Source organism: Doryrhamphus excisus, linkage group LG17 (assembly GCF_037039965.1).
Source record: "Doryrhamphus excisus strain RoL-2023G ecotype Guam linkage group LG17, RoL_Dexc_Guam_v1.1, whole genome shotgun sequence".
In the NCBI taxonomy this organism is placed as follows: domain Eukaryota; kingdom Metazoa; phylum Chordata; class Actinopteri; order Syngnathiformes; family Syngnathidae; genus Doryrhamphus; species Doryrhamphus excisus.
The window spans coordinates 12698569-12722939 of NC_136373.1; the positions used below are offsets into that span (position 1 = coordinate 12698569).

General features: G+C 41.4%; 2 protein-coding genes across 9 annotated transcripts in view; both read right to left on the minus strand.

The window, feature by feature from the left end:
• Positions 1-7136: 7136 nt before the first annotated feature.
• Positions 7137-13696, minus strand: rcc1 (regulator of chromosome condensation 1). Its single transcript, XM_058084519.2, has 10 exons — positions 13632-13696; positions 12879-12978; positions 12582-12769; positions 12325-12504; positions 11238-11334; positions 11033-11155; positions 10286-10426; positions 7808-7927; positions 7589-7741; positions 7137-7504 (listed from the first exon to the last, which is right to left on the minus strand). The coding sequence occupies exons 2-10, from the start codon at positions 12958-12960 to the stop codon at positions 7329-7331; spliced, it is 1260 nt and encodes a 419-aa protein (XP_057940502.2). The 5' UTR covers positions 12961-12978; positions 13632-13696; the 3' UTR covers positions 7137-7328.
• A 524-nt stretch (positions 13697-14220) lies between these two features.
• phactr4b (phosphatase and actin regulator 4b) overlaps positions 14221-24371 on the minus strand; it is a 32081-nt gene continuing 21930 nt past the window's right edge. For 5 of the 8 annotated variants that reach the window (XM_058084513.2, XM_058084511.2, XM_078797865.1 and 2 more), the window contains 10 exons: positions 22933-23280; positions 22009-22140; positions 20625-21141; positions 20234-20535; positions 18144-18348; positions 17949-18004; positions 17606-17667; positions 15990-16127; positions 15834-15910; positions 14221-15764 (listed from right to left, as the gene is read on the minus strand). In XM_058084513.2, the coding sequence (XP_057940496.2) occupies positions 15749-15764; positions 15834-15910; positions 15990-16127; positions 17606-17667; positions 17949-18004; positions 18144-18348; positions 20234-20535; positions 20625-21141; positions 22009-22140; positions 22933-23280 (1853 nt within the window). In that variant the 3' untranslated portion in view covers positions 14221-15748. Of the gene's footprint in view, positions 15765-15833; positions 15911-15989; positions 16128-17605; positions 17668-17948; positions 18005-18143; positions 18349-20233; positions 20536-20624; positions 21145-22008; positions 22141-22932; positions 23281-24371 lie in introns of all 8 variants that reach the window. The other 3 variants (XM_058084517.2, XM_058084515.2, XM_058084516.2) reach the window with 2 other exon arrangements.

Consider the following 24371-nt stretch of genomic DNA (forward strand, 5'->3'; position numbering starts at 1 on the left):
GAGCGCTTGGCTGAGTGCTTTTCTAGCATGGTAATGTGAACGACAACATTCATTCATTCACTACCGCTTTTCCTCACAAGGGTCACGGGGGTGCTGGAGCCTATCCCAGCTGTCTTCAGGCAAGAGGCGGGGTACACCCTGGACTGGTGGCCAGCCAATCACAGGGCACATATAGACAAACAACCATTCACACTCACATTCATACCTATGGATAATTTGGAGTGGCCAATTAACCTAGCATGTTTTTGGAATGTGGGAGGAAACCGGAGTACCCGGAGAAAACCCACGCATGCACGGGGAGAACATGCAAACTCGACAGAGATGGGCAAGGGTTGAATTGAACTCAGATCTCCTAGCTGTGTGGCCTGCGTGCTAACCACTTGACCACCATGCAACACTTACTACTGTCAAAGTAGGTGCTGGCATATTTAGCCATTTTCATGACTAGCATATTAACAGCACTATTATGCTATGTGTAAGCATGCTAAAATTAGCATAGTAACATTTTTAGCCATTTCCATAGCCAGACAGTTATATAAACACTTACCATAGCACCATTATGCCAGGTGTTAGCATGCCAACATTAGCATAGTTGCATTTTTAGCTGTTTTCACAGGTAGACTATTATATAAACACTGAGCACTATCATGCCATGTGTTAGCATGCTAACATTATCATGTAGAGCGCTTGGCAGAGTGCTTTTCTAGTTTGGCAATGTGAATGACAACATAAAAATTGAATTTTAACAAAAACCTGAATTGGGCATCATATCCTGCTGTGTGAACACAGCCAATATCACAAAACGGTCATAACGACATGGTAGAGACATTCAAGAAGAACCCATTAAAAAGGGATGAGATGAGCACACAATGTCTAAATTGGTATGAAAACATCAAACCAGGACACAGTGCCTCCCTCATAGAAGCCCCTGCACACACCTACCGGTGAGGCGCTGAGTGGCTTTACAAGAAGCCCTCAGCCCCCCTGGACGAGGGGCCCCCATCTATCAAAGCAATCTGCAGTAATTGCAAGTACGGTCCGCAGGCGACAGGAAGAAGCTCAATAAGTGGAGACGTATTCATTTGCTAATAATGCCAGATTTGCTTTCCTGAGCACACACACTCACAGAAGAGCATCCTGACTACTCCACACACCATGGCAACATGTTGCACATATTTTCTCACCTAATACGCCATGAACAGCTAGAGCAGGGGTCGGGAACCTTTTTGGCGAAGAGAGCCATGAAGGCCAGATATTTTAAAATGTGTATCTGTGAGAGCCATATACATTTTTTTAAACATTGAATGCAATAAAATGTGTGCATTTTTATGTAAGACCAACAGTTTTAGATATAATGGGCTCTAATTGTGTAGACCAGGCACACTACACCACGCCAATGGGGTGTGGCCAGCACACTTTCGTGAGCAGCGCAGTGTCTAATAATAAATCAAATACTTGTTGCCATTAATACAACTTCTGCTGCTGCATAGTTTTGCACCATACTCAGTATATTTCATTCTTTTGGCCATCTTCGTCAGAAGGCTTGGTTCTGCAGCTTTAGCTATTTGACTAAAGGAGGAAAGTTTACATTTACATGTTTTTTTGACATCTCAATGGTAAACTACAGCATTACCCAGTAATAATCAAGTTTTGGTGTTTGACCTGGAAAATATCATCAGGAAAGATAGATATGGTTGGCTGTATTGCAGCAGAATATAGATGGACGAATTAAAATGCATAAGAAAGTTGTTGATTTTGAATATTATTTTTAACAGTCATTTCTGTGATGGTTTACTTTAAAATGTTAGCAAAAAAATTTTTTTATTGTGGTAAGAAATGCTTGAGAGCCAGATACAGTCATCAAAAGAGCCCTACCTGGCTCCCGAGCCATAGGTTCCCTACCCCTGAGCTAGAGGCTAGTCCAGTGACCACCATCTTGTAGTCCATGGTCCCAACCTTTTTGGACACTTACCTTTGGTCATTTGCATGGCTTTTCTTCCCCCTGAGGATTGTTTCCAAGCGATGGCAAAGCCTGCAAATGACAGCAAAAAAAACATAGTGATTACGCAGTAAACACGCAAATGACATGGTTTAATCGCTGTACATTTCACATTTTATTTGTGTATATTTTTCTGTCACGTTCTAGATCAGGGGTCTCAAACTCAATTTACTTGGGGGCCACTGGAGCTCGGGTCTGGGTGAGACTGGGCCGCATCAGGTTACAAAATAATAAAAATAATAAAAAGACAAAATAATCAAACTTGTTCCACGTTGGTAGGTGTCTGTTTTTTTTTTAACTCAATGTAAATGGTAAAGGTTTTATTTCATGTGAACATGCATCAGATTACAATTGAATGCATCCCATAATCAGTTCACAGTTCCACATGTCCAAAAGGAGTAGGAAGAAGCAAAGCTTATTAAATCCTACCCCTCCATCTGGTACTTTTACAATCAGTAACTGTTACATTTGTTCACTTCCTGCTTTCTATAATAAAGTTGTTTTTTTTTTTTGTGATATGACCATACAATGACATAATGGGTACCATAGTAACTGTCCATATGTCCTTATATTTGCATTTTAGGTCATTTTTATGCTTGAAAATGCTAAATCTATACAAAAAATACATACCATTTGCTACAATATGTATATTTTAGACCAAGTATAGGCTGTATTCAACCATGAAACAGCATGATTCATTCATTCGTATTTTTTTTAATCGAATAAAGCTGCAAAATCGATGACTGTATTAACATTTTGGATTGACCAAGAGCACTTGAGAGTAGTAGTTCTAAATGAAAAGTGTAGTGTATGTTTTGTGTAGTATTTTGGAATAGTGGTTTGAAGCAATTTTGTGCACAATCTAAAAACAAAGTGCTCTCATAATCAATGAGCTGATCTGAGCTTGATTAGAAATGTGAGATACTTACAGCAGGGTGATCACACTTGCATATCGCTAAGCTTATTAAAGGATGCACAGTACAAAGCACACAATAGAGACAGAGTGCTCGTGCAGGTGCCTGAGACACTGTGTTATTATTCTAATAAAGGAGGAAGATTAGAGGCTGACAGCTTCATGAAAATCTTTGTTCTACAGTACAGTACTTGCTACGACTGAGAGAAACTAGTCGCTGCTCGTATACTTGATTGAATGTGTTGCTTTGTGCTGATGTTGATGAAAAAGGTTTCAGGGTTTTTGATCTTTCAACGTGTCGTCAAAAGATGACGGTCCTAATTACACATCCATCAACAAACTAAATGTCACTTTTTGAATAGTCACAAAAAAGGTATTTTTCCCAGGTATGAAAGACCCATGAAAGAGCATATTCAGGTTGTCTTCAAATCTAATTAAAAGCAAAACATAATTCATATAAGCCGATATGGCTTTTTTTTTAATAGCGCTTTTTTACATTTTTAAATAAAAGCTAGACATGCATGGTTTTAAACAACGATGTCTCCCACAGGGCGTTTCCCAATTATTTATGAAACTGAATATGGTATCATAAAAAAGGATGTTCTACATCACAGTGAGGTTCCAGTAATAATGTCATCTCATATGAAACGTTCCTGTCTGCACGATTCGCTTGCTACAGCGCCAAAAGGTGCATGCCATGTTCCTACACCGACTGTCGAGCTTGAGTAGGGTGTCTAGCAACACACAGCTGCAGATATCTGCAGACAAGAACACGCCATAAAAATATAGCATCTTAGAGCATCTAAGATATATGAAAAATTTGAGTTGAACGCGCCCAAACAAAGCACCCCGTGTGCATACTACTGGGGTGAGCTAAATAAATAACCTGCCATGGGGCCAAAGAAATTTGATTAAGATGAGAAACACTATTGAACTCAATCTCGACAAGGCTGCATCAATAAGTTATATCCGTTTATTATTTTTTCCATTATTTTCTGCATGTAAAACTGTTATTTGTAAAAAAAAAAAAAAAAAGTTTAATATTTGTAGATGTCTGGAACAAATGAATTGGATTTACTTTATTTCCAATGAAGAAAAAATTGCTTTGGTTTTCGCATATTGATAGTTATTTTCTGAAAAGTTACCAAATTAAAACTACTGTTACTGCACTATAGTAAATAGTCTTGACTTTTCTAATTATAACATGAATCAGTAATACAAATCAAACAAACCTCCTTAAGCGCATTTTAACCCTTTTTTTAATCATCACTTCAGATTTTAATTTTTTTTTTTTACAAGCCTCAACTTCAGAATTCATCCTTAGTTGAGATCCTCAGGTTATCACTGATTAACCTTGTGCATCTCAAATGTTGTTCCATCATTTGCATCCTAAGCGCTCTTGATTGCCATGAATGTAATTTGCATGCATATAGTCAGAAAACAAGCGAAGCAATTATTCCCGCTGCATATGCTGTATGTGGCGTTAATCAATGGCTTAACAGGACACACCCACAGAACTGATAACATCAAAGAAATAGTACGCATTTAGCCCGGCTAACTAAATAAACAATGTTCTGTTCTAGTGTGCTGATTAGGAAAAGGGATAATGAGCAAGAAGTTAATTTTTGTGTTGCTCCCTCTCTGCGGAAACTGCAACACTGCAAGAATTATCCACACAATCACTTAGCTGTGAAATGTGCAGCACAGGAAAATAAAACGCAGCACACACACACCAAAATACACATTAAAACTTGTAAGTATTAATGAGCTTGTTACAAGATAAGACTAAAAATCACCAATTAGCTAAAAATGTCATCCAATACTTCTCTACAAGAGAGGAGAAATATGATCTCAGGGAAGAAGTACATTTGAAACACTTCTATACTAGGACTACGTTAAAAAGCCATAGCATTTCAGTATGTGGAATCAAACTATGGAATGGATTGAGTAAGACCCTCAAACAATGCACAACGATGAGCCAATTCAAGAAACAATACAAGCAGTTGATGTTTGCTAAATACAAGGATGAAGAGTCTTGAACCAGTCATGATGTGCTATACATATCACTATATTGACACTTACTATGGTACCCATTATGTCATTGGATGCTCATATCACCTCGTACTTTGGTACGTGACAAAAAAACAAAAAAATGTTTTTTTATTTTTCTCTTAAATATATTTTTTACAATTTTTTTAATTAAAAAAATATATTTTTTACTTTAAAAAAAATAATTATATTAGGAAAGCAGGAAGTGAACAAATATAACAGTTACTGAACCGGAAATGAAGCTTTGCTGTGTCTGCACTTGAATAAATACCATATACAGTCTATGATAAATGCCTAAAAATATCCATATCATACTTGTATGGTCATATCACCTCGTACTTTGGTACGAGGTACATTTTAAAAAAAGTAAAAAAAAAGTACCAGATGGAGGGGTAAGATTTAATAAGCTTTGCTTCTTCCTACTCCTTTTGGACATGTGGAACTGTGAACTGATTATGGGATGCATTCAATTGTAATCTGATGCATGTTCAAATGAAATAAAACCATTACCAGATTCCACAAAAACTACACAAGCATATTCCGCAATTGTAGGTGTGTGTTACTTGACATTAATGTGAGAAACCCATTTCTGAGCAGACGGTAGTTCATTAGGGCCTCTTGGCAATACAGCAATTTGGCCCGTACATCAATCTCTGACTTTTGAGTTGACATCATGCATGTGTCTGCGGTGCATGGGTGATGAAGAGTCAACTGACCATCTGCCGGCAACTTGGCTCTGAGATAGAAGAGTGGTGTTCCTGACAGATGCAGCGAGTCCAAATAGCGAGTGAAGTCAAGTGGAAAGGCATATGTAGAAATAATGGGGAGGCACCTCAGCTTTGAAATACAACACGTCCTGAGTGGGAAGTTCAACAAATAAGAGACAGGGTCTTTCAAGGCTGCAAAAGGCAGGAAGGCATCTGAAGTATTAGGAGAATGGGACTCACCTTAGCAACTCAAATGCATCAATTAAGCCAGTGCTGATACATTCCTGATCAAAAGATGTAACATGTTGCACTGATCAAAGGGAGTACTAAGTAGAACTTCAAAATGCAAAAAGAACAAATGGGATCGAGTAAAAAAAAAAAAAAAAAAAAAGATTTGAGGACAACTATTAAAGTGCAATTCATCAGCTGAGCAATACTTTAAGACTGCAACCTTTAAAAGACAAAGTCTTACAGTTACTGCTGAGGTTAGAACCCACAAAAAAATGTCACTGGCCCTGCTCCGGAAGATTCCATGGGCTGTCCGTCAAGACACGGTCCAATGCTCGACCCAAGTGGTTGCCGCTGGTGCAGGGGTGCAGTTCAATAACCATCAGATGGTATCTGTGAGACAAGGGTTATAAGAACAAAAAAACTGCCACAAAGCTGCCCGTTGGGACTTCAGGTTGTGCAGGGGCGTCAAATGGTGTGGTAATAACTACCTTTTTCCAACAAGACAATGCTATTCACAATGACCAAGGCTCCATAATGACAAAGAACTTCTTCCAGAGGAAAAACGTCACTCTTTTGGACCATCCTTGGTGTAACCCTGATCTAAATCCAGTTGGGAACATTTGAGATGGTTTACAAAAATGGACAGTTCCAGACAGTGGATGCCCTCCGTGAAGCCATCTTCAACACTTGGAGCAACATTCCCACTAGCCTCCTGGAAAAGCTTTTTGTGAGTTTTTTTTTGTTTGATCAGCTGATGTACGGCCTATTTCAGTTTAATGGTTATTGGCAGTAAATGTCTTACTCACATTTCTTGTTTTGGCATTTTGAAGCTCAACTTACACCTTCTTGGATCCAACACATTGTCATTTTTCAGCTGGTCTTAATTTTTTGATGACTGTATAACTGTATAAATAAATAATCAAAAAAATAATAATATAAATGAAACAGCAAAGTAAAATCTAAAATTTATTCTCAGACATGAACAGTAGCAAAATACAGGATGTCGGTACCCAAACAGTGAAAACATGAGTGCCCTCTGAACACCAGTTTAGCGCCTAAACTCTATGGGTGAAAATATCCTGTCTGAATCAGCATCCATGCAATCAAAATTAATAAAAATTTATATCCATGGCAACAGTCAAACACCACACACATCGTCTTCCAGTCATACAAATGACTTAATGATAATCCAAAGGATGAGGTTTTAAAAGTAGTCTATTATATTATAGTCAATAGTCTATTAGTCACAATATACTGAAACATCAGCAAGAAGGGAATTTTACCTGACAGGGGTTGAACGTCAGTACTTTCTTAGCCGTGATTCCCCTGCACTTACTTAGCTGAGCGTAGAACGCCACTTAAAGACATATCACTCTCACTGTAGGAACAGTAAACAGTCAGAAGTATCATGACATGCCTGAGAGGAACATCAGCTTTCCTCTTTGTCTTTAACCAAAAGAGCTGTGTGCTGCCCTCCACTGGACGCCATCAGTACTGCGCAGTTCTCCAGCTGCTTGCCGGTCATCTTCACTGGGCTCCACTCGTCATCTTCCTTTCCCGTGCCGAGTTGCAGGTTGGTGCCCATTCCCCAGGCGTACACAAAGCCTGGAGTAGGCGCGGTTAACATGACGTGTTTCTTAGAGACTACTTCCAATGCTGGAATGTTCCGTGTGTATTATAGTTTCTTACCGTCTTTGGTGACGGCATAGCTTACGGACGCCCCGCAGGTCACCCCTCTCGCCGATTCTATCCCAGCCACAGGGGTGGGCTCACTTTTCTCTTCGGCCCCTTCGCCGAGACCAAGGCGACCGTACTCTGCTCTGCCCAGGCTGTACACCCGTCCTGTTACATAATTCTGTCAATTCAGCCCCAAAGACGTTACGGACAAACGCAATACTAGAAGGTTACCTTCTGAATCCAGACAAACTGTGTGATGTTGTCCTCCGGAAAAGTCAACCCAGGCTGTGGTGGAATTCTTGAAGGAAGTCAGTTTCACAGGGACAAAACACATCTTTGTACTTCTGGTGCCTGAACAAACAAATAAAAATGCAAGTTGAGAGAGGAGATGGGCGTGGCTAATTTATTGCACTTTACATTAACACAGTGCTTCTCAATTCATTATTTTCAGTCATGCCCCCCCTAAGGGACAGAAATGTTTTTGATGCCCCCCAATTTCAAATATTAGAGAAAGAGAGAGTACTAGAGAGAGTACTTTTACTTTTTATATCTGACTACTGTGCCCCGCCCCGCTTTTACTCATGTTTTAACTGTGTATTAACCAATGAATGTTGTATTTTGGTGTGCCTTCTACTCTGTTTACTTGCTTTATTCAACTCCATTCTTCTGTAAAGTGTCTTTAAGAATTTTGAAAAGTGCTATACAAATAAAATGTATTATTATTACTGTACAGACTGAACCTGAAACTGGAACAATGCAGCAAAATGGAGAGTATACAAGTGTACATGAGTACTATGACTTTATGTTGGTAGGTCTGCATTGAGATGAAAGCCTCTCTCTCATCTCCCCTAACAGGTCCCCCGTGCCCCACCCCACTATTTGACAAGCACTGCATAAACAGCACGTGGCTGCAAAATATACACTACTAAATCAAAAATGTTAAGACCAGTTGAAATATTTTAAGCAGTTACATTTTGCACTGTTGGATCTTAAGGAGGTTCTCTATACCGGTGATTTTCAACCACTGTGCCGCGGCACACTAATGTACCTTGAGAAACAGTTAGGAATTATCCAATATCACTTTTTATAGTTAACATTGATTAATCATCATTTGCAAATATTATGTCAATAGCCATGAATATATGGACCCAAATATTCCAATTGCATTTGGTGTATTTGCTCAAACGGAAAGAATTGAACAGGGGTGGAATATTCATTTCCCCAATCCAATTCAGGTATCTTGTACCCGCTCAAACGGAAATTTGTCAGGGTGCGTGTTTTTCTTCTTCTGTTGTTTATTGGTGGTTGGCAAGCAGCTTTCGTGTGCATTAGCGCATCTGTGAAACAGAATCTAAACACTTCTATACGCCATTCACAAGTCCAGTTTTATTAAAAAAAGAAAATACATATCTATATAAAACATGTCCCGAGTTTAATTATAAAATATTAGCAAGATTGAATGTGATCTTTTCCTGTTTAAATTTATCCCGGGTGCGTTCTTTCAGCGCATGCTGAGATATGACGTAACACGCAGCTCCAGACATTCTTCAGTTTTAAAAATGGAGGCGAGCAATCGGCACTGGACTGCTAAGCAAAGTTCGTTTTTGATTCAAATTAAATTTCAAGACTGGACAGACGAAAAACTGACAATACGGAGTTATTCCAACAAGTGAAAGAAAAACTCGGGGAAGTCGGTATCACGTGATGTTGGTGTTTACGTTTTACTGCGCATGCCCCATTGACTATTCTGGTTGATTTTCATAGCGCATGTAGACAAGAGATTGGAATATTCCTTTCCATGGATACCATTGTTTGCCGAAAGGGTCATTCGGAAAGAGAAAAACTCATGTAAAAACGTGGCTACTGTGGAGTGTCTGTGGTGTAAAGACTGGCAGAGCAATGTAATATTGGTCCGTGTGGTAACACCTAGCGTGTTCCTTCGATAGACTTTTTGATGCATGTGTGAGGTCATGGTGACATTTTGTAACATTTTTGGTTAGTGGTGTGCCACAACATTTTTTCACTGTAAAAAAACGTGCCGTGGCTCAAAAAAGCAGCTTGTAAGAGCTAAAATCTTGGAAAATTTGTGGATACAATGTCTTTTCTTCCAGTCCTGTCTGTTTTGGCCCAGATTTTTAATGGTTCTCCAGGTATGACGGAGGATCTTGAGCTCCCGTTCTACAGCAGGTGTCGAGTGAAAGGCTACGTGGGAAATGGGGCCTGGTTCTCTTCGTAAGTATGCAATAATAATGGTGTGCATACTGTTAGTTGCGCCGGGGCGATACGATACGGAGATTATTTCAGTCCACAATATTTTCAGAAGTCTTGTGAGGTTCCTAGTCTGGACGGTGGCCGGTTCAAGGTCTGTTTCAGTCACCCCTTAGCTCGGTGCTACACTGGGTTTGACTTCCACAAATAGTCTAGCATTCTGAATGTATGTATTCTTGGCCTTGTTGAGGGGATTCCTGATATTGCTGCCTGCTCTGCCGTCATGCCTTAGAGTGCTACTGACGTATGAGAACTCTTCAGTTTTTGGAATATCTTCTCCGTCACCAGTGACCTACTGTATCGCTACCTGTCTTTGACCTTCTGCAATGTATGAGTAGGTTGTTTTGTATGTTTTATTAAATTTTATTTCAGGGGTCTGCGGCTTTTTACACCTGAATGTAAAAATGGGTCTACCGATTATTAAAACGGCAGGACACTTACCCAACTGGTGGTAGTTGGAGAGGCCGAATCCATACACCTGTTCATCTTTTGACACGGCAAAGGTGGCATAAGCGGCACAGAAGGCGTCGATGAAGTGAACTCTGCCTTTGACTTTCACAATCTGAGGAATCAATAAACGACCTGAAATGACAGGAACAGAAATTAAGCTAGTACAGAGACTAGAGGTGTTACAGTAAGGCATTATCACGGTTACCTATTTACGTCACTGTTTTTTTTTGTCACAGTAAGTGTACAAAATAAGAACCACAAAACTATTTAGCCAATAAAATAACATTTTGAATAAAGTAAATAGTTATGACATATATATACATTTCAAAATGCCTTTTTTATTTTTTTGCCACCCGGCAATTGAGAAACAAGCAGAGGTCTACAAATGGCCCCTGGGCCACATTTTGGACACTCCAGATTAACGTATTCCACAGGGAAGGTGAAGTGTTACGAAGCGAAGGAAGAACGTCCTAGCACCATCGCTAGTCAAAGCCTCGGCTGCACATTTCACCTTTCGCCGCTGTAGTTATGCACACTCCGTGGGCTTGTGGAGGTGTCCTGCATGTCTGGATGGCAGCTCCAACAGCAAACTATTTGTGTTTGGTTACAGAGTAACAGAGGTCTCTGTCCCGAACCCAAGGCTCCATAATGACAAAATGTGAACACATGTACCCTTGACCTCTCATGGAGTCGATGAATGACACATTTACAGCATCTTAGCGAGTTCTCCATACTCACCAAGGCCTTTCCTGCCTCCCCTGACTGAGAATTGTTCAGGCACCCTGCCTAGCTGTCCTTGTTCGGCAGCGCCTGACGTGTAGAGCCTTCCCTCCATGGTCACCATTACCAGGTGGTCGTTACCTGTCAACACATGACCGACCTTTAAAATTCGACTTTTTCCCTCATAATAAAAACGTGTTGTGGACATGTAATCAAGCCCCACCTGATGCTACTTTCACAACGGTTTCTGTCATGGGTACTTTAAGCGGGAGAGCAGATGTTTGTAATGGATCCAAGAGCCCGATAACACCATTATTATCCTGGTGGGGAAAAGATCAGTAGAAATGAGGACAACCTTTGTGCTTAAAAACATACAGTACTTCAAAAAATACAACAACCCACAATACAGCTAGCATCTACCCAAACCATCATTTTATGATGGATCGGTTGATAACATAATCACATATTATGTTGCGCGCTTTTCAAACAACAGTGAGTGAGGTTTCTGTGGGGAAATCTGCTCTTGTCTTAATAAAAAGGGATTGCTGAAGGAAAGCAGAGTTAATACAGATGTAATTACCAGTGTGCCACTGAGCATTGATGAAAATCTAATTACTAAATAAAATAACAAGACAAATATGAAATCCTGAAAGATTAAAACAGCCCAGATATATAAAAAAAACATGGTTTAAACTACATTAACTTGATGGTTTGTCTTCTAGTATCAAATACGAGAAAAATGAGATGTGTTAATTTAGCTCGGTGAGCACCAGAGACATCAATACAAGTTATAATTGGGAGAAAATAAACATATGCTCAGACAATGCAAGAGGTTACATTGAAAAAAAAAAAGGCTAGACAGATTTAAGACAAAATAATAACAGTCTTAAGTTAACCCGTTCTTATTCACATATTTATTTTCAGATACAAGGGAGAAAAAAAATTCAAAATGATATATACTTAATTGAAATGCCCTTATGAACCAATAAACACCTCCATTCCCTTATCATTCATTGGTGGGGACTAACTAGATTTTATACTTTAAATGTGTTTACCAAGTGTGTGAGGCATATGTAGGCTTTAAACCTGGATTGTGGTGAGAGTGAAAATGGCAATTGAAGAGAGAAGGGGAGCTGAATCTCATCTAGTAATTACAACTGCTGCTTTTATTGCAAATGTTGATCTGCAAGTATTGATATTGAAAGACATTCATATCAGTTACCCATGGTTTTCCGCTGGTTATGGAATGTAACCCCCATGAAACGAGAGGCTCTACTGTGTTTGTGAGGAGTAAGGAGTAGAGTACTCACCCTGAAGGAGCCCCACACATACACTGTTCCCTCCTCTGTTAGTGCGGCTGTGTGACTGTCTCCTGCAGACACCTGAACCACCTTCTCTTCCAGCACCACCTTCCCTGGAATCATCTCAGACCCTTCCTCTTTAGTGTCCCGACCAAGAGCCCCTTCATCATTACAGCCAAACGTGTAAACCTTAAGAAAACGGTTCATAAGGAGCTCAATTAAAAATGTCACTTTTTTTTTTGAAGGTGTGTCAGATGTCTACTTACCACACCCGTTTCGCTGAGGCACACAGTGTGCATTCCTCCAGCTATCACCTGTATTATCTTCTCAGGCAGGGACAATAGAGCTGGCTTCTTCCTCTCAATGATGTCCTCTCCCAAACCCAACTGTCCAACATCACCCTGGCCCAGAACAAGAACATGACCAGGGTCTGTGCCATGACTCCTGTGATAAACTAATAAAAAAAACACACACAACGTACATCAACTCATAAGCCAGCACAGTCACTTGTTAATATGTATAAAGTGGTTCTGCTGCAGTGAATTGATTTTTACCCTCCCCACCTTTTACTCTCTTGGGTTCGGTTTTCACCTCTTCTAAAACAACCTCAGACTTCCTCTTGGTGGTCGACTTTCCAGCAGGCATGGCAGCAACTCTTAAAAACTGTGGAAAACATGAGAGAAGGCGTATTTAAAAGTGGTGGGAGTTCCAAACTTTTAGAGATGCATGCTTTAAAGAGAATAACTTTTAAATAATACTTTGGAGTGGAAGTGTGTGTATGTGTGGTACAATAAGGCACTGTATTACAGTTGTCAGGAAGCTGGCACCATTCCAGCATCCCGACTCACACCCTTCGCTTGCTGCTCATTTAAACTAAGCCCTCTTAAATAAAAATACACATAAAGTGAGAACCCGATACTGTCTTCTTTTAAAGAGGTGTCTTACTATGAGGGAATGTCTTCACTTACTGCTACATTTGTGGGGTAGAAAAGTTACCAGTGTTAGCTTGCGTTGGCAGCATGGACGTGCTTCTAAGCGAGTAGCTCGATGTTCGCGTTGAGAATAACTTACCAAAACAGACTACAACTCTATACTTATTAAGAATATATACGTATTTACCACCAAATCTACTTTGCTAGCAGCGAGGAACGCGTAAGTGTACGTCCAAGTCACAGCTAGCATTAGTTAGCTGCGCTAGCATGCCATTCCGGAATAGGCAATACACAACTTAAACAACAAACAGAGTTTGATTTACTAGGTTTACTAATTTGTAATCTTTCTGGGAGAAAGTCCAAAGTTTTTGCTAGTTGACCAACCTGTGACAAATACAAGTTTGTGGCTGGCTGGAAACCGGCATGCACATGTATGTCCCTGGTCTGGAGAACCAGTTGACTATTCTCGCGATAACTCCAATGAGTTAGTGAGTTGGGTCTTAAAGAGACAGCGCACAGAGCTTTTGTAGCATGAGCGTACCGCGTAAACGAAAAATAACATTGTCATGCGTGAGAACCGATCTCATTTTCAATGGGAATCTATAGGCATTTGTTTTTAACCCCTGCTTCAAACGCTTTCAGGATTTTAATTTTAAAAACATCTCTCCGGCAGAAGCAGCAAAGCTTCCGGTCCACTCGGCATCATGCAAACAGTAAAATTAGGCCTTCAAAATAAAAGCAAACTTGCTCTGAATTGGTACGTTTTAATATACAGTGTGTGCAAGTGTTTTTTGTTTTTTTTATCTCTGCTGGAATACACAATTCGGCGGAGTTAACGCGAGAGTCTATGATCTTGCCAGCAGGTGTCACTGGAGCTCCGGTTTTCAATCTAAAAAATTAAGCTGCCCTTTGAACGCCAACAAAAATAGAACCCTTTAATTGCACAGCAAGTGTTGAATCACTGCAAAGAAGGTTCAAGCTGTAAGATTTTTAATTAGATCCAGATGTTACTATGTACAGTTAAAAGGAAAAGAACTATCAGTCCAAACATCTTCACATTCAATTAAAAATGAACTTAGTTTTACAGAAAGGGTACACATTGATATTCCCATTCTTGTAGCATTTTAATCATAAACTAAGATATTTGTGCTTAAAAAAATAGCAACCTATAACACTTTATTTAAAATTTCTTTTCAAACGAAAGGAAGACAAGATATACACAAGCATCAGTTAAACCTATATCCACCTGTACACAGCATAGAGAACCCTGTAAGCTACTGGCCAGACAACACTACAAAATAAAAAAACAAAAAAAAAAAAGAAAATTCCAGCCAAAATGATCCCCTGTTGACCGTTCACACATTTTATGATTTCTTTTGTGATAAATCCCTGATCTACTAACAACAGCAATTTACATTGGATTCTTAGTAGACAACACCAACATGACCTTATCAGAAAATGGCTACAGAAATGCCTTGCCTGTGTGATTAAAAGGAAGTAGAAAAAACTCATAGAAAAGTAGAAATGAAGAGAGGATATCCATATCCAGGGAACGGGGGATCCTTATTGGCTCATGCAGATTTCAGAAATAGATGATATGAATACCAATATCCTATATTTACTAGGCATTGGGTACATTGGCACACAAACTCACCAAGAGCATCCTGGCCTGCACTTTCTTTTCTATTTCTACACTCACGCTTAAATGGCCAGCGCACATCACAACGATAAATACAGGCAAGCCCCAAACAAAAACAAAAAAAAAAATCAAAAACAAAAAAAGCTGTCACTAACGATGTGATCAAAACTTGAATATAAAATATCTTGTGCATGACACAATACTTTGTAATTAGATCTTTGCAAGTTTCATTCTAACGTATTATTATAATAGCAATCTGTACAGTTAATATAAAAACACACAATATCCCAGAGATGTTCAACCCTAAAACAGAATATCCCAGTCTTTAACCTCCAGTCCACACTGGCTAATGCCATGCGTCGTCTCCAATATTATTGTGTGGAGTACTAGAAATGAACATTTTTTCTTTACTATTATTATTTTATGTTCTCACATTAACAAGACAAATGAGTTAGCGTTTCCATATACAGTAGAGAAGAAAAAAAGGCAACACAGAATGAGGCCGCATTTAAAGGTATTGACTAGATTCCAGGTCCCTGAGGGCCGCCACATTACAGCAGAGCGAGAAGCAGCCCTGTACTGTTAGGTCCTTTGCAAATGTCACCATTTTGGTTGGCACATGGTTACCCCCTGTTGTCCGGGAAAAAAAAAAATACTGCATCTGCATCATCTCCAAACCACCACCGCTTCCGTTGGCTGAAAGCAATGCCGTGTGAGGGTAAATGGAAGGGACGCGAGAAGCATTCATGTCAGTTCCAGGCTGTCCCTGATCAAATGTAGAGTACATTCAGGAAATGAGAAAGGGCAATCTTGCCACGAAGACCTTAAGTGCTTCATTCACCAGGTGAAGAAGGCGGAGAGGCTAAGGCCGGTGAAACCTGGAAGGAAATCAAATTCACGTAAACAATACTTGTATTCCAACTCCTTTTATTAAGATGAAAATATACCTTGTGTAGATTCTGCTCTCTTCGTGAACCTCCATTTCAGTACTTTTATAATCGTTAAGCTCTTTCCGGATGGCTGCCTAGAAGACAACATCACATGTAATGTAGGAGAGCAAAGTAATGACGCTTTGTCATGCATTCTTTTGACTGACTGACTACCTTATCAGCAGGAGTCAGCTTGGTCCACGGTTTGTCTGCCCTGCGATCATAGTCTTGGGCATCTGTGACTTCCACATATTCGTGGAATCGCAAAATTTTTCTTGCCTGCAGTTCTGCAACTGTGGGTCTTTGACTCAGCTACAAGAAATGAAATTTAGTTAGTTACAGTATGTCAATATCAGCTAGTAGGGATGTCCCGATCCACTTTTTTTATGGTCTTGTCCATCTTAATGAATTTATGGAAGTGAATATGATTATGAAAATAACTCATTGAAAATAATGCAACCAAAGTTGCTGAATGTACTTTTTTATTACACAACACGACCAACAATATAGTTTGGCTTTGGTATCAAACCTCTGAGAGTCAGGCCCCTAATCCAATAGACGATACAATAAAAGTTCAACCATTCATTCATTCTCTACCTCACGAGGGTCGCGGGGGTGCTGGAGCCTATCCCAGCCTAAACTGGTCACCAGCCAATCAAACAACCATTCACACTCACATTTATACATTCATAAAACCCACATGCACAGGGAGAACATGCAAACTCCACAGGGTGGGATTGAACCCTAGTCTCCTAGCTGTGAGGTCTGCACACTAACCACTCGACCACTCGTGCAGCCAAAAGTTCAACCATTCATTCATTTATTTTCTCCCACTTTTCCTCACAAGGGTCGCGGGGGTGCTGGAGCCTATCCCAGCTGTCTTTGGACGAGAGGCGAGGTACACCCTGGACTGGTCACCAGCCAATCACAGGGCACATATAGACAAACAACCATTCACACTCACATTCATACCTATGGACAATTTGGACTCGCCAATTAACCTAGCATGTTTTTGGAATGTGGGAGGAAACCGGAGTACCCGGAGAATGCACGGGGAGAACATGCAAACTCCACACAGAGAGATGGCCGAGGGTGGAATTGAACCCTGGTCTCCTAGCTGTGAGGTCTGCGCACTAACCACTCGACCACTCGTGCAGCCAAAAGTTCAAGAGGCGGGGTACACCCTGGACTGGTGGCCAGCCAATCACGGGGCAGACAAACAACCATTCACATTCATACCTATGGACAATTTGGAATCGCCAATTAAACTAGCATGTTTTTGGAATGTGGGAGGAAACCGGAGTACCCGGAGAAAACCCACGCATGCACGGGGAGAACATGCAAACTCCACACAGCGAGATGGCCAAGGGTGGAATTGAACCCTGGTCTCCTAGCTGTGAGGTCTGCGTGCCGCCCAAAAGTTCATCATTTGACATGGTTATTTGACTCTCTTCAACACAATAGTCATTTATTGACGGTCTCTAGCAGTTAAGAGAGGCACTTCCCGTGCACTATGACACAGAAGTCCAGGCCCAGTGAGGGGCAACTACCGCTGTTGCTATGGAGCCGAATATCAAACGTCCAACTAATTTAACCATGGTATAACACGGACAACTCTGCGTTGCGGGGCGGCAGGAGTCGAGTGGCAACCAGCTTTGAGGCGCATTACCGCAAAATTATCTTCAAAATACCACAAATAAAGAGTCGATCCCAATCCTGGAGATCGGATCGGGACATCACCATCAGCTTATACACAATGTGAGACATGATGTCAAATGTAGAATTCTCACCTTTCTGGTCAGTCGTCGCTTAATCTCCCGAACTTCCGCTTGTCTGTCAGCCTGATTTTTAGCTGTAAAAGACAGGATAAAAAGAAGAAAAAGGGCTGTATTTAGACACCGTATTCAAGTCCGGCTTGATGTGCACACAAAGAAGAAGAGAAGTGGCTTCTAAAATTAGATCTATTCTGCAACCCAGGTTTCAAGCCTTCCTTCTCTCCCTCTGATATGGTTCTCTATATGTCAGGTCATAGAAGAGGAGAAGACAGAATAAACAACATAAATCATGTCCCTCGGTTCTAGCACGGTTTAAGTCACTGACACAAAAGTTAAAGCAGGAAAAGTTGATACTAACGTTGAAGGATGTTTCTTTGCTCCAGCTCCTCAGCGGTGGGTCGCTGGCTGAGACGTCTGATGGGAACAAAAGAGAGTAGATTCTATTTTTAAGACAGTTTCATTGCTTTGTAATCCAAACCAAAAAGGCAAGTAGAGCAGTTGACAAGTACTCTTATCATTTCTAAATAAACCAAAGCGTTGTGTCTTTCTTTACCTTGTGAGCGCCGTGCCAATCTGCGTGCGGATGGCCTCCCACTGCTCCCTGCTCTGCCAGGTGAGGCCGGTCTGTCCCGGTGGCAGAGGAGTGTCATCTCTGGCACTTCGCTCCTGCGAAAATCTGTCCCTGTCAGGTGCAGAGGGACGGCTGTTCAGCTTCAAAGCCAGAGTGTCTTTCCTCTTCACTCTGCTGGCCAGGGCACCTGATTAATGGACACGAGAAGACAATAATTATGGCATAGTTTATCTACAGGGACATTTCAAAACATATTCTGAAGACTAACTGGATTTACATTAGCGCTTATAGGGGAAAATAGCTTTCTTGTTGTTGTTGTTGGTTGTCCCTCATTTATTGCAATGAATTGGTCCCAGACCCAACTGTGATAAGTGAATTTCTACAAAGTAGGGTTTGATATTAATACATGGAATACTTAAGAGCAGGGGTCTCAAACTCAATTTACCTGGGGGCCACCGGAGCTAGGTTCTGGGTGAAACCGGGCCCCATCAGCTTTTCAAAAAAAACCCAAAACGCATTTATTAAAAACTGGAGAAAAAAAAATCAATTAAAAAAAAATCTTCAATGCTTTTGCTTCGACTATACCCTACATTTTTCAGTACTTTGGTTCCGGTTTTCCACACCAACATATCTGATAAAACATTCCACTGTTCTCAAATATCTTATTTATAATATTATATATTTTTAATTTTCTATACACAAAATAAGATAAAAACATAAACAAATTAAGAATAAAGACAATCAATCAATCAATCAGTAATAAATAAGTAAAATAATAATAAAACACAAAATACAAAAAACGTAAGAAACCACATACAGTTGGTAGAGAAATTATTTTTTTCAGATTCAAATGTACAGTATTAACAGTTATTTAACCTTTAACATGAACATTAATGAAACTAAATAATTTTACCCAATTAGCAAGTTAGCATCGCACTCAGTGTTTGATGAGATGCCTTATCTTGACGTGTATTTTCCGTTCAAAATCATTTCCTGCATTTATTTGTACACAGCGTCATAAGCCTTTAGCTTCATTGCTAATCCAAAGCAAAACAGGGCGGGGTAACAAGGTAGGGTAACAGTATGGCCCGGGCAAAATCATGTTAATTGTGTTCGGTGTGCACACAGCTTCAAGCTGTCATTTCAACATTAAACTTTGGTATTAAAGGTGGGAGCCTCAAACTAGCGTCTCATGGGCCGCATTTGGCCCGCGGGCCGCGAGTTTGAGACCCCTGACTTAGAGCATAGAAAACCTGTATAAAAACGTTTAACATTATCAGAGCCCGGTAGACACCTTTACACTCATATTACCTAATATAGTAGACATGATAAGTGATAAGAAGACATAATAATTCACACATTAGCATTGGGAAAGTCCCTGGTTGTAGCATATCAAACATAAATGGGTTGATTACATTGCATAAAAAAAACAAAGAGATCCTATCCTCACGTTTGTCACTTGATTGATATAAAGTACAACTAGCCTGACATGCATCTGGCATAAATACACGTACATTTTTATTGCTGGCTTTGTTTACACCACATTGCGCAACTCTTACATGCAGGCTACAGGATCTCTGCCGGGACCTTACAAGAATGTAACTAAGCGACCAAGCTAACTATTTAGCCACCAGTTTCTTTATTCTAAATTTAAGAAAGGGTTTGAAACCGTCACTGGGTGTCAGTGACAACAAAACATGAATGAACCATGACATCCATTACATTGCATTACTTTAACACTGCATGTCCGACTTGACCTATTGAATTAAAAAAAATCCTCCCATTTCGTGTGGAAGTGGTGAGTTTTTGGCTTCTTACTTCGTCCTTCTTCCCCAATGTTTTGTTGTGACTGACACCCAGTGACCTGAATACAACATAACTCATCCCATAGTTAGTAATTATTTATTCAATTATGAATTTTGGAAAAATCGCGGTACAGAGAGTAAACGATGTCCGAATCGCGATGTAGCGAGAGACGACTGTGTTTTTTTTTGGTTGTTCTGCTGGTAACAGACACACTGTACATACAAAAGAAAGCAAGCGTGTTTTAATCAGGATATTGTGATGCTTACTCAGTGGGGGTTCTTCCTCCTCATCCTCATCGGATTCATCATCTCTATAACGCACAGGACCGTCCGAGTCGCTGTCCTCTCGGTGCAGGCCGTGCTCGTCATCATCCTCGTCATCTTGCTCCTCATCTTCCTCGTTGTCATCATCTCCACTGGGAATGACACATATTCCGACATCGCCGACCAAGCCTCGGCGACTCCGTGGCTCAAGCTCTGGCTGGGGGATCTCCCCGTCGTACTCCTCTTCCTCATCATCATCATCGTCCTCCTCTTCCTCATCCTCTTCGGAGTAGTCGTCCTCAGACCTAGTGGGAATGGAAAGTGTGAATGAAAACTTTCATTTGTAGTGTTAGAAAGATTGAGCAGTGGGCTTCATTCATGAAGTGGAACTCACAGTTTCAGTGGTTGGATGCTGACAGGAAGCGGGCGCCCTCGTTCTGCTTGGTAATCAGGAGGCGTTTCAAAGAGCAAGCTGTGCGCACGCTGTGACCCGTCCGGGTTGGGTTGAATTGGGCCAGGACTGGACAGAGCTCTCTGGATCATGATATGCAGTGGAATGGGAGCTTGACGCTGGGGAGACTCGACGGTAGGGCTCGGTGGATCAAACAAGATGGGTATGGGCTGGGGCAGCGGGTGCGGGTAAGAGTGCTGATGGTGAAGGTGGTGAGTGTGCATGTGTTGGCGCGGCGGAGAGGGAGGTATGTGCGCTGGCAGCGGAGGGGAGGCAGGAGGGGGTGGCAGCTGAAAGCTCACGGAGCCGTGCTCCTCGACAGAAAGCGGCGAGGGGGGGATGGGATGTCCTGAAGTAGACGGATCCTCCGAGTTTCGTTTGGTGACGGGTGTGGTTCTCTTTGGGGGCATCGGTGGGGAGGGCTTGGCTGGGACAAGACCCCCCGGGCCTTGTGTGACATCTGCTGCAGACAAGAGACTAAGTCAATGACAAAGTCAACTTTAAAACATATAACATCATTAAGTGAGTGCCACATATTATACTTTGCTTTCTATCTGGCTTGCTAATGTGGAATGAAAGCACATGCTTCTTCTGCTGAACAGACAAACATCCAGTTTGACAGAATACAAATTAACTGGAATTACATGTCTTGTCTGAGCAGGAAGGCATACAGAGAAAATTACATCACATGACTATCAACATGGATGCACACATTGATCTAGTGTGCATGCTCAACACAGCCAGACTAAAATCCTGTGTATCAAAACCTTGTGGACAAAAAGCTCAATTTCAGCCTTATAAAAGGGACATGCACACTTTGCTGTGTTATGCCTGAAAGCTTTAAAGTCATAGCTACAGTATGTTAAAGTCATAGCCGTGATGAGTGCTGCCAATCCATAAGCATGCAGATAAGTCAACCATTATGTGACAACCATTATTGTCCATTCATTCATGTCCATCCCATCCGAGTAGCCTTGAGGGAATCACTTCCTTAAAATTCCACTGATAAATTGCAGGCTATCGACCTGCTAAAAGCTCCCTCTCATTGACATGCCAAATGAGAGTATCAAGCTGAAGTATGCTCAACTGCTTATATACATGAAGCACGCAGCACACTCATTATTCGCTGAAGATGGGCATGCAACTTGTATAAGTCGGTGACACAATCAAGATCCATCAGGAATAAAAAAGACATTGGGGAGGAAATACGTGGACAGCCAGAAAGGACGCCACATGGTGAAGAATGCAGACTCCGATGGTGGGGAGGGGGGGTGCTTCAGACATGGGGCATCCTGGTTTGTTCGGATACCAGAGTGTCTCATTTTACCTGAGCGCAGGCCTCCAGCCCGCCGGCACAGGTAGACAGGCAGGGATAGATAGACATCATACTCGCACTCTCGCTTCCAGCAGGACCAGTAGAGCGGAAGCTGTGCATTCTCTCCCCCCTGCAGGGCGGAGACTAACAGGGGGAGATGGAGGCCTTCAGCTGGAGTGTTTAAAAGGCTATGGTGTACATTGCTGCAGGCTTTATGCAGTGTTCAGGTGTGTTTACACACTGTCAACTTCATTTACAACATAAACAAATTTCCTTTAACACTGCTGACAGAGCGACAAGTACATGTTCTATAAACCAGTTGACTTTTTTTTCCTCCCAACAGGTTAAATTGGGTTAAAAAATGAGAAAGATGGTTTTCTACTTGTCCACGTGTCACTCACAAATACACAAGTACATAAGCACTCTCACACACAACACAATGTTCAAAGTTGAATCATCAGTGATAAGTTTCACAACAATGAACCACAGTACAGTCTCACTCCAATGGGAATTAGGCAGCAATCCCATGCGACACGGGAAAAACAACAGCCACTGAACTGCAGCCGTGTGAGCGCAGACTCGCAGTCACAAGAGTCCCTGTTGTATTAAAAGTGTCAAATGATGAGGGAAAAAAAATGTTGCGACAATAGTCAGACCTTTGTAATAATCTGCTGAATAAATGATGCTTAAACTGTTTGAAGCGTTTTCCCCATACATTCATTTATTTGGGGCAGCCTGCCATCAATACATTTGGACCACCACTGATACATCTGTTGATACTTTTGGGGGGTTTCGATTTGGTGTTACCTGTTCACCCTACAACCACCCAATGCCACATATAGATAGCAGTCCTGCATTCTAACATTAGCCGATTGATAAATTACCCAACGTATTAATTAGAAAAACATACATTTGAGGCTTCAGTGTATTACTTACCCAGCACGCCAGGGTTGCCCCTGTTCACCGGCTTGGGCGGAGGTAAAGGAGGCTGCTTGGCGGCCTGAGTGGTGGATGACGACGATGCTGCCGATGAGGGCTGCTGGGTACTCGCACCTGCAGAGGAGACGTTCCTTGTAGGCTTAGACGCGGCACCCGAGGAGGAAGAGGAGGTCTGGTACTGGGCCGGTGGATGGTTGGATGGGGGGCGAGACGGTCCCTCGCTGCCGGGTTCAGGCGTGGAGCTTATCAGCCACTTTGGAGGCATGATGGACTGTTTAGGCGGCAGAGGTTCCCGAAGAGTATCTCTCAGGGCTTCAGGGTCAGGGGCAAAATGGCTGTCTGACTCTATGAAAACAAGCACAGGATTGTAACTTTGAACTATTGTTTTAGCACATTTGATTATACTACACTAGAAAAGTACTAATGTATATAACAGCGTTTAATTTTTTCCACATTACAAAGTATTTCAAATTCTAGCTTAACATGGCTGGCTGTAAATATTGCATTTGAGAGAAACAACAGTGGGCTATTTGCTGCCAGTTCACCACTCAAAGCATGCACCGTGATCGCACTTGATTGAGAATAGCATTATCTCTGGATCAGTGGCAGTGCGATAAACAGTGTAGGCGACTGCAATTACCACCGCACCACACAACCCTCAGCCTTCCCCACATGGGTATATCCGAGGAATCCCACATTCTTCTGCAATTCCTAAGCCTTTCTTTCTGCTGTAACTCGAAATCATCTGATTATCTGTCTCTACTGAGAGAAGAACAGAGGAAGTGGGCGCCAGCTGGAACTAGCTCCCTCGTATTTCCATCTTCTTCCACTTATCCGGGGTCGGTTGTGGGGTCATCAGCTCTGAGTACTTCCAGCTCTTTGGAGTATCCCAGATCAGTTGAGAGACAGGGGATGAAGCCCAATTCTACCCCTTATTCCTTGCATTTTCCTGAGAATCAAGTGTGGGTAAATTCTAAGGGGTAGCCCAAGAAACCAAGTGTGGCCAAGACCTGACTTGACAAGGATTTTGACGTCACCACAAAATCATGTAAACAACATGGCCGTACACGGACAGGACAACACTATTACTCTATATTTATTTTCAGCACACTATTACTACTATTGCCATGATTATTGCATTGACATTGTGTTCATAGTAGCCCATCAATCATGCTTATGTGTCATTCCTGCAGGAGATGCTGAGCCAAGTCAAGTCCCACTGCTACACCCCACAGAACTCCAGGACCATTCAACAGCTGCAATCCTGGGGTGGAAAAGTCAAATGCAACAAAATGCCATTTCTTCCAAAGGGAAGAGAACATCAACAACAGGAGGAGATCCAGGCCAAAGCAGGGAGATTTTGAAATAATGGTTGATAAGGTTTATACATGTGTTGACGTTCATATTGTTATTTCTATTTCATATGCATGTTTGAT

Bases quoted from the DNA above. Each gene is read 5' to 3' on its own strand.
- rcc1 (XM_058084519.2), bottom strand. From the start codon at position 12,960: ATGCCTGCTGGAAAGTCGACCACCAAGAGGAAGTCTGAGGTTGTTTTA. The intron at 11,335-12,324 runs GTGAGTACTCTA...TTTCCCCACCAG, and splicing joins ATGTGTGGGGCTCCTTCAGG to GATAATAATGGTGTTATCGG. The intron at 7,505-7,588 runs GTAAGAAACTAT...CGCCTACTCCAG, and splicing joins CTATGCCGTCACCAAAGACG to GCTTTGTGTACGCCTGGGGA.